This window comes from Lepus europaeus, chromosome 17 (genome assembly GCF_033115175.1).
Source record: "Lepus europaeus isolate LE1 chromosome 17, mLepTim1.pri, whole genome shotgun sequence".
NCBI classification, from domain to species: Eukaryota; Metazoa; Chordata; class Mammalia; order Lagomorpha; family Leporidae; genus Lepus; species Lepus europaeus.
In genome coordinates, this window is record NC_084843.1 from 33862182 (window position 1) to 33872818 (window position 10637).

Genomic DNA, 10637 nt, shown 5'->3' on the forward strand with positions numbered 1-10637 from the left:
GGTCCATAGTCTTCTTGTCCCCATGTCACAACCTGAGGCAACCTCTTTCTACACTCTGTTACTGTCAGCATGTGTGTGTATTTTAAGATTTCACTTATAAATGAGAGCCTGCAGTATCTTTTTTGTCATCTAGGATTATCAATGTCGTTGCAAAAGGAAACACACAGAGAGAGAATGCTCCCATGATCTACTTCCCAGGTGCCTGCAACAGCTGTTTGGGGGACCAAAACAAAGAACCTGGAGACTGGAACTTAATCTAGGTCCTCCATATGAATAGCACAAACCCAGTCACTTCAGCCATCAGTACTTCTTCCCAAGATCTGCTTTAGTAGGGATCTGGAATTAAGAGCTGGAGCCAGTAAACAAACCCAGGTACTCCAATGTGGGATTCAGTGATTCTAACAGAATTGAAACTGAACACTGGCTCCCTCTTACTTTTTAAAAACTAAAAGCCATTTCATTTATATACATATATGATCACATTTATTCTTACTCATTGATCCATTGATGAATCCTTAGTTTGCTTTTATATCTTGATTGCTTATATTTTAAATGATGCAATAATAGATATGAGAATGTAGATACTCCTCTGAGATTTCTGTCCTTTGGATATATATCCAGTGATGGAAGTGCTGGACTGTATGGTAGTTCTGTTTTTAATTTTTTGAGGAACCTCCATATTCTTGTCCATATGGCTCTACCAGTTTTATTCCCACTGATAGTTTACAGCAGTTCCCTTTCCTCTACCTGCTAACAGCAGTTATCTTTGGACATTTTAGTAATAATGATCCTAAATGTATGAGGTGTTATATCATTTTGGTTTTGATACTAATTTTCCTAATGCTTAGTGATCTGTGCATTTTTCCACAAAAAGACTGGCCATTTGCATGTCTGCTTTGAAATAATCTATTCAGGCCCTTTGCCCATTTTAAGCGAGTTATTTGATTTTTACTGCAGAGTTGAATTCCTTACATATTTGGAATACTACCTCCTAACAGACATTGGGTTTACATATGCTTTTCCCCCATTCCCCAGGATTCTTTTTCGCTATGTGGATTGTTTCCCTTCTCACATAGAAATTTTTATGTTTGAGGTAGTTCCACCTGCTGATTTTTGCTTTGATTGTCTGTATTTTCAGTGTCAGATATATAGAATGTATTGCTGAATACAAGGTCAAAGAGCGTGTCCTCTGTGTTTTCTTCTGACTCATTTTTGACTTGAGGTCTTACAGATCCCATTGGAAGTAGAATAGGATGGTTAGGTGGGAGCGGGAGATGAAAGATGTTGTTCAAAGATATTTAATTACAGGTAGATGGCTGGGATAGTTTAAAATTCCAAACTAGCAAATAGAGAGATGAAACGTAGATAACTGATTGCCTGAGGCCTCGGTTAGTGGGAAGAGGATGACTGAGCATGGGAGCTATGGGACACGACTACTAATGGATACGGAGTTTATTTCTTGGGTGATAAAATGTATATAAAATTGCATGAAGATTTTTGTGCATATTAAGAACCTTTGGATTGTATATATTAAAGAAGTGACTTGGATATCTGATTTAGTCTCAGTAAAGCATTAAGACTGTGATTATTAGGTAGATTGAAATTATGCTATCGTAAAAATTAAAGGGAAAGGAAGGAGGATTGAGGGAAGGAGAGAGTGAGGGAAGTCTGTTATCTTAGAGTTGTATCTAAGAAATACATGAAAATGATCTTATATTGATATATTTTTTAAAAGGATAGAAAACAATCTAAATAGATTTAGGTAGCCATTGACACACACACACACACACACAGAATTAATCCAGCAAAGTGACAGGAGTACTTTATAACAACTAAAATGATAGAGATATGTACAGGAGGGGAAAAGCAGCAACATGAGTTAGAACCACATAATAACTTCTCTCAAATGCAGTATCACCAGACAAAAGGTTAGCACAAAACCATCACCATGACCACTTCCTTTCTGCATTAGTTTTTTTTTTTTTTTTTGACAGGCAGAGTAGACAGTGAGAGAGAGAGAGAGACAGAGAGAAAGGTCTTCCTTTTGCCGTTGGTTCACCCTCCAATGGCCGCCGCGGTAGCGTGCTGCGGCCGGCGCACCGCGCTGATCCAATGGCAGGAGCCAGGTGCTTCTCCTGGTCTCCCATGGGGTGCAGGGCCCAAGCACTTGGGCCATCCTCCACTGCACTCCCTGGCCACAGCAGAGAGCTGGCCTGGAAGAGGGGCAACCAGGACAGGATCGGTGCCCCGACCGGGACTAGAACCTGGTGTGCCGGCGCCGCAAGGCGGAGGATTAGCCTAGTGAGCCGTGGCGCCGGCCTCCTTTCTGCATTAGTACACTCACTCAGTGCCTTGCTGTGCAGTTCAGGTCACATCTGGAAGGGCTTGGATCCAAATCTACCTTCTTAATTGACATTCATTGGACTTTCTTCAGGACTTTGATATTTACTTTTCACCATTACAGCTCTTTAAGTACTATTTTAATAACTTTCATTATTAAATATCTTTATTAATAATAAATGTACATATTTTATGGGCTACAATATGGTATTTAAATATATATATATATATATATATATATATATATATACAATGTGTGTTGAGCAAATCAAGCTTGTCAATATTTTCTCTTTTTTTGATGATACTTTATGATTGGAGACTTGGAGTTTCTATCTTCTATGTGCTCATAAAAATGAAAGCTATTTGTGAACTAAAGTTACCTCACTTGCAGAAAACTACATGGCATTTGAGGGCATCATGTTAGGTGAAATAGAGTAGATATAGAAAAGCAATACAGCAAGTTCTTTCTCATGTATGAAAACTAAAACAGAATTTGAACTCAAATATTTTTAAAATGTTAAAATTTTAAACTTCATTTAATCCCTTTTTCAATCATTCAGATAATTCATTCACTCTAGATTTTATTTAAGACACCATCAAACATCTCTTTCTATTTTAAAAAATCAAGTATTTTAATTTATTTTAAAATTTTTGAAATGGAAATCATTAACACACATGGTTGTTGTTTAAGTCTACCTCAAAAAGCACCTAAGGGTTATTACCATATTTTACTCAAATTCTAAGAAAGTTTTGACACTTAATGGTGTTGAGTTTGTACTTTGCAAGCCCCAAATAGAGTGGATTGATTTTCCCAAGGACAGAACTTGAAGATGCCCTTACAACTGAGTTCCAGAGCTGGAGGCAGCAGAACATGCTTTCAGGAAGGCGGGATGCCCTTGCTGCTCAGGTTTCCTGAGGAAGATGGGGAACTTGCTGATCATCAGTCACTCAAGCTTCTCTGGATATGTTTATATCCCAGTAACACACCAGCTGTCCTTTGGGCTTAGAGATGCTGGGTTCTAGGAAGCTAGCCACCCGCAGACCCTTCTCAGACACAGCCATTGAAACTAGCAAGTGGTGATTCTGAGGCATCTCTAGGGAGGCCTTTGGGTGGCTGCCCCAGGGGTGAACATCCTGGAAAAGTTTTACTCCTTTTCCAGTGACATGAGAAAATAAAGTCAGCCTCACATTCGTTCAGTGCTGAACCTGGGAAAGTCTGTATGCAGAGGTGTGATGTTGTATCCTAGGTAGCATAGTTGCAGTCTCCGGTACTGGCCAGTTTGAGCTGATGGGCAGTCTGGGTCAACTGGAGAGCAGCATCAGGGTCAGGGTGGGCTGTTTCGGGGAGTAGCATGCACCCCTTTCCAGCGTGTTAGCTATCCCTTTGAGCAGGTCCTGGAAACCAAAGGCCAGGACAGCCTTTCAGACATGGTTCAGATCCTTGTTTCCTTGCGTTTCATAAAATCTGTACATCTGTCTGTAGGCTGCTGGATTTGATCCAGGCGGTCATGTTCTGGGCTGCAGGGAGAAGGGGTTATTATTGTCATCCTCACCATAGAGTTTTCTTAAGTATCTGAATGAGAACCAACGGTGCCACTTTCTTTAGCTATGGGAGAGGTTCTGGGCCTGTCTCAAAGAGAGGTATCATGAGATTTGATTCCTTCTTGCTATCAGCTTGGGAGTAGAGCATTCCATATCAGTCAGGACCTAATTGAGCAATCACCACGATTCCTTCCACTTTTAGGATGCCATGGAGCAGGACACAAATGTTGGGTATTTAGTCTGGTCGGCTGAATTTTCATCTTTATTGTCATCAGTGATGCAAGGACCCACCTCATCACCTTCTTTGTACTATAGGTAATACCAAATGTCTAGACAGAACAGGGGAACTTGAAATATCAGCTAAATCAGTAAATCCCACTGTTTCCACATAGGCATTAATGACTTTAGGAATAAGATCAATTTCTTCATCTATACCAAAAAGTTCTGGCCTGAGGAAGACCTGCAATCAACTGTTAAGTGACCACACTTGAGAACAGCCTGAAAAGGTGTACATGCCAGATCTGTGAGTTTTCCAAACATAGACTGTGCATATTTTCAGCATAGGGGGTCATCAGCAGTAAAAATCTGCCTTCACCATTTTAAAAAAAGATTTATTTATTTATTTATTTGAAAGGCAGACAGTTACAGAGAGGCAGAGGCAGAGAGAGAGGTCTTCCATCCGCTGCTTCACTCCCCAAAAGGACACAGTGGTTGGAGCTGAACCAGACAAAAGCCAGGAGCCAGGAGCTTCTTTCAGGTCTCCCATGCTGGTGCAGGGGCCCAAGCACTTGGGTCATCTTCCACTGCTTTCCCAGGCCATAGCAGAGAGATGGATCGGAAGTGGAGCAGCCGGGACTCGAATTGGTGCCCATATGGGATGCTGACACTGTAGGTGGTGACTTTACCTGCTCTGCCATGGCACCGGCCCCCACCATTGTTTAAATCTATGAGATGTCCAAGGTGTTCCAAGGAATCTATGCTCTGAATCTCCTCCAAATTTGTCATGCACATGATATGCAACTTAGATGGGAAAGGAAAAGGTAGTGGAAACCTGGCATTCTCACCTCTTTGATTGTGTGCAGCTAGGGAATGCCACAGTGGCATGGCAGGGAACTGCACACCCTCACTTTTGTTGAACAATATTGCACATATGAACTGATGCATAATCCAAGCCAGTTTTGTCATAATCATCTATATTGCTTAGTGCTTCCTGCAGAGTGTTATAATATCATGTGAAAGGGACCATCAACTCCAAGAATGATAAAAAAAAACCAAAAACCACCAAGCATGTAAACTCAAGCTTGTAATTTGGAACCATCTGCTCAAACAACATTGGCAAACATGTTACTTAGGTGCTAGGTCCTTACTTCTCAGACCCCTAGACAGACACATGAAGAGGGGTAAGGTCATTATCACTACTGTTGGTATGATGCAAATGATCCCAGTCCTCTCAATCAGAATGCAGAGTGCCTGAGCCCGTCATATATTAAAGTCTGTCTTGTCATACATCTTGAAGGTCATCTTAAAATGCATGATATCTATCTTGTGAGCATTTAACTCAGTGGTTAAAATGCCCATGACCCTTATAAAAATATCTAAATTTGATATCAGGCTCTGGCTCCCAACTCCACCTTCCTGTTAGGATGTACTCTGAAAAGTATCTATGATAGCCAGCATAATGGATTCCTGTCACCCACCTGGGATACCTGGATTGTGTTCCTTGTTTTTAATTTTGACCCTGGCTTAGCCTCAGGAATTAAAGGCATTTGGGGAGTGAACAAACAGATAAGTTCGTTCTCTCTTTCTCTATCTCCCTCTCTCTAACTCTTATTACTCTGCCTTAAAATAATAAAAACTTTAAAAAAATTTAAATGCACAATATCAAGAAAGTTCCACAAATAAAAAAGCCAAACACAGTTGTTTATGCAGCTCCCAGAGATACCAGCAGCTAGAAGCTAAGGGCAAAGTTGAATACTAAGTAGTTACTCAAGATCAACCAGAATCATTCTGTTTTAAGAGTAGAGTGTGTTGAGATTAAGTTTATCTGGTGGGAAGAAAACTACATTTTGTTACATTTATTTTAAACATGTAAAAAGTTTCCAAAATTTCTTAAAATACCATACATTGTCAGACCAAACTGTATTGTTAGCTGCAGTAGCACTTTTTTCTGAATCTAACAGAGAATGGCACAGTTCGTCTTTGAGTTCACCAGAATGACATTGTTTACTGGAGGTGAGACGAAGGCCTCTCTCTCAGCATTACCCTTGGAGTCATCTAAGGCCAGTGACTCAGACAGCAATCACTGGTCACAGCAACAGCAGGACACCACCTTGAGGAGCATGTCCTCTACTCTTTCCCTCAAGCAAAGTAAAATTTTGTATTTTGTAATACAATTGGGTGAAACCAAATAGTGAAGAATCTAGCCAAAAATTGTACTCAGTAGCCAGAGAGACTGTATCCCATTGTAGTTTACAGGAGGAAACTAAGTTTTCCATGAATTGTTACATTATGCCTCCAACTTTGCAAGAGACTGACTGCCGCTTCCCCCTAGAATTCACATGCTGAAATCCAGATACCAATGTAGTAGCATTTGAAGGTGGGGCCTGTGGGAGGTGATTAGGTCACAAGAATGGAACCCTCGTGAACAGAAGCACCAGAGAGCTAGCTGACTCTCTTTCTACCCTGACAATGAGAGGACACAATGAGATGATGGCACTGGCAGCTCAAAAGAGGGCCCTCGCCAGAACCTGACAGCGCTGGCACTCTACTTTCTACTTTCTAGCCTCTAGAACTGTGGAAATAAATTTCTTTTCTTTTCTTTTTAAGATTTATTTATTTATTTGAAAGGCAGAGTTACACACAGAGAGAGAGAGGAGAGGCAGAGAGAGAGAGAGAGAGGTCTTCCATTCGCTGGTTCAATCCCCAGATGGCTGCAACAGCCGGAGCTGTGCCAATCCGGAGCCAGGAGACATGAGCTTGTTCTGGGTCTCCCATGCAGATGCAGGGGCCCAAGGACTTGGGCCATCTTCTACTGCTATCCCAGGCCATAGCAGAGAGCTGGATCAGAAGTGGAGCAGCAGGGACTTGAACTGTGCCCATATGGGATGCCAGCACTGTGGGCAGCCGGCCCTACTTACTTTGCCACAGCACCGGCCCCAAGAAACAGATTTCTGTAGTTCTATAATCTCCTGCTTCCCAAGTCTTTAATCCAGTTTGAATTTATTTTAGTGTATAGTTTAAGAGAAGGGTGCAACATTATTTTGTGCATGTGGATTTTCAGTTTTTTCGACATTATTAATTGAAGATTATATTTCTGACACTGGTGTTGAAAAGAATGAACTGTGTATGCATGAGTTTATTTTTGGCTACTCTGTTCTGCTCCACGTATCTATAAGTCTCTGTGTGTTTCCATCCTTAGGATACCCTCCTGCTTATTTTTGTCTACTATAATTAATTTCTTTTCCTAAAAATTTATTTATTTATTTGAGAGTCAGAGTTATACACAGAGAGGAGAGGCAGAGGCAGAGAGAGAGGTCTTCCATCTGCTGGTTCACTCCCCAATTGGCCACCACAGCCAGAGTTGTGTCAATCCGAAGCCAGGAGCCAGGAGCTTCCTCCGGGTCTTCCCATATGGGTGCAAGGGCCCAAGGACTTAGGCCATCTTCTACTGCTTTCCCAGGCCATAGCAGAGAGCTGGATCAGAGGTGGAGCAGCTAGGACTCAAACCAGTGCCCATATGGGATGCCGGCACTGCAGGTGGTGGCTTTACCCACTACACCACAGCGCCGGACCCCCACTATAATTTCTTTAATCAATATTTTATAGTTTTCATTGTACTGATTTTTCTTCTCCTTTATTTCTAAGTACTTCCTTTCAGGCTGTTGGAAATGGAATTGATCTCTTAATTTCTTTATCAGATATACCGTTGTTAGAGTGTAGAAAGGCAACTGAGTTTTGAGTTGATTTTGTATCCTGCAACTTTGCAGAATTCATTTACTAATTCAAAGAGTTTTGTAGTGTGGTCATCAGGGATCTCCATATATAAGATAATATCTTTTTTAAACAAAGACCATTTACTTCACTCTTCCTAATTTGGATGTTTTTGGGTCTTTTTACAGCCTGAGTTCATTGGCTTCCTCCCTAGTACTAATTTGAATAGAACTGGTAAGAATGGACATTATTATCCTTGGTCTTAGGGGAAAATCTTTCAAGTTGTCATCACTGAATATGATGTTAGGCTTGTCATATGTGGTACATCATTTCTGTACCTAATTTATTTAGATTAGTTATCATGAAAGGATGTTGAATTTTGATAACTTCCTTTTCTGTACTGATTGATATAATCATATGATTTTTGTCCTTCAGCAAGTTAATGGAATGTGTTGCCTTTATGAATTTATCTATATTGAGTCATTTTGCATCCCTGGGATGAATACCACTCAATCATTGTGGATGACATTTCAGAAACTAGAATGTAGGATAATGCAGGCAAAATAAAACTGTGCTTCCTACCACTTTGAACAGTTATTCTAGAATTTCTTTTCATTTACTATGTATTTTCCTAAGTGGGATCTTCAACTCTCCTGCAGCTGCTTTCATTCATGGAGAGCTGCCTATATATTTATCTCCATACCTCTGCCACTTTACTACGTTGACTTCACCCTATGACAACCTATGTGTTTCTCATCTCCCAATCCACTGACAATAATCTTCCTCCAATCTCACTGACTGACAAGAGAAACTCTAAAAAAATGGGAACATCAAAATTGATAGGAGTATTTGCTATACAAAAATCTCTTAATTATTTGACTGCAGGAATATATTTAATTTCATAGTAAATTGGTATTTACTTACCCTCTGCAAGCCACTGGAGGAGCATAATGAGTACTTACATTAGAGAAGGATTTGCTGATGTCCTTTAAATCCATCTGCAGGATGTTTCCAATAATCGGGAGAGGAGTGGGGCCAGGCGGGAGCTTCCCTCTCACTGAGTGCTGTCTCCGGAGTGAAAGGAGAAGCAAACAAGAGAGGCAGAGCACCAGGAACACAGCTGGGTCCATTGAAGCCTTCGCTTCTTCCTGACACAGCTAGGAGTTGGTGTTGAATTACGGGGTCTGAGACCTTTCCTAATTAACCCACAAAGGACAGTCACAGATGCAAGAGCAAGAGGAGTTATTGTTTGATTGCCAGCTGGCTGGGGCTCCCACCCACACATACAACATAGTGCAGTGCGGGGTGAGAAGGCCCGCCTCTCTCCTTCTCAGCGTTTTTTATACGCTTGACTGAACAAGTACATCCGTCATCACACACGTATGCTAGTTCCTTATTCTTTGTGTGGCAGTTACCTAAATTTGAGCATTTGATTGGTGCATCTCAGCAGTCCGGGACTACGCGTCACAGAAGAAAGTGGTCCCACAAGGAAGTAGGAGACCATTAATTTCAGGAAGTATTTACTAAGTTTCGTTTTCTAAGAACTGGGTCTTCCTGTCCTCCTGGAGTTTGTGAAGACTGTCATGGAGGTACAATTACCCCTCCCCCTTTTTATTACACTAGATATCCCGCATTAAGTCATTGAGCAAGCAGCACAGTACAGAGCAAAAAGCAATTGATATTCAGCATCCACTTGTTTTATATATATATATGTATATATATATATTATTTTTTTTTTTTTCATTTCAACACTGGCAATCCCAGACTTTTGTAACACTCCCTGCTAATTTAGTGTGTGTGTGTCATTATCCAATCAGATAGGTAAGCTCTAATCTTTCCTGAGTGGACTTTTGCCCTATGATAAGATAAGGATGTTTTTTAGGCTAGCCCTCGTGTCAAATCTCCTAGACTTGTCATTTTTAAATTATTTTAGGACAGGGTATAAGAACTGTGAATAAAAAAAGTCAGGTGGTGTTCAGCCAGGATTAAGAAACAATGGATTGAATTTTGACCCAAATGTTCTCACCATTCAGAATTCTCAGATTGATAAATAGTTGGAGACCTTTGAGTCGTGGGACATGAATGTTCCCTATGACTTATATATAGAAAAAGTTTATCTCGTAAGGCTTCATAAACACTAAGAATTGAAGGTAGCATTTGGTGCTGTAGTCATTATGCAGCTTGGGACATTCACTCCAACTTTGTGATGCCTGGTTTGAACCTTGGCTCCTCTGCTTCCCATTCAGCTTCATATGAATGCACACTTTGGGAGGATGCAGGTGGTGGATCAACTATTTTAATCCCTGAAACCCATGTAGGTGACTCACATCCCCTGGCTTTGGTCTAGCCCAGCTCTGGCTGCTGTAGATATTTGCGAGTGAACCAGCAGGTGGAAGATTCTCTCTCTCTCTGTGATTTTCAAATAAAATAAAAAAATAAATTTTAAACACCACTTGGATATTTTGTACCTCAAAATGGAAACCTTTATTATATTTTAATGCACAGAGCTACAACACAGCTGCATGTAAATAAAAGAGCTAGCATAAAATACATTTTAATTTTTTTAAGGTTTATCTTAGTTATTTGAAAGACAGAGTTACAACCAGAAGCCTAGAATTCCATCCATATCTCCCACTTGGGTGGCAGTTATACAAATGATTGGCCATCTTCTCTAGTTTTCAAGGTGTATCAGCAGGGAGCTAGATCAGAATTGGAGTAGCCAAGGATTGAATCTAGCACTCATGGGATGCCTGCACCATAGACAATGATTTACCTTGCTGTGCCACTACACTGGCCCCTAAATTTACTTTTTATATGAACAGATA

General features: G+C 40.7%; 1 protein-coding gene and 1 pseudogene across 1 annotated transcript in view; both read right to left on the minus strand.

Annotated features, from left to right (window-relative positions):
• LOC133775562 (cytochrome P450 2C18-like) overlaps window positions 1-9138 on the minus strand; it is a 30017-nt gene extending 20879 nt beyond the window's left edge. Inside the window, exon 1 of the mRNA XM_062213861.1 lies at window positions 8775-9138. Within this exon, the coding sequence (XP_062069845.1) occupies window positions 8775-8942 (168 nt within the window). The 5' untranslated portion in view covers window positions 8943-9138. The remainder of the gene's footprint in view (window positions 1-8774) is intronic.
• Window positions 3028-5215, minus strand: LOC133775563 (integrator complex subunit 14-like; annotated as a pseudogene).
• Window positions 9139-10637: the final 1499 nt, after the last annotated feature.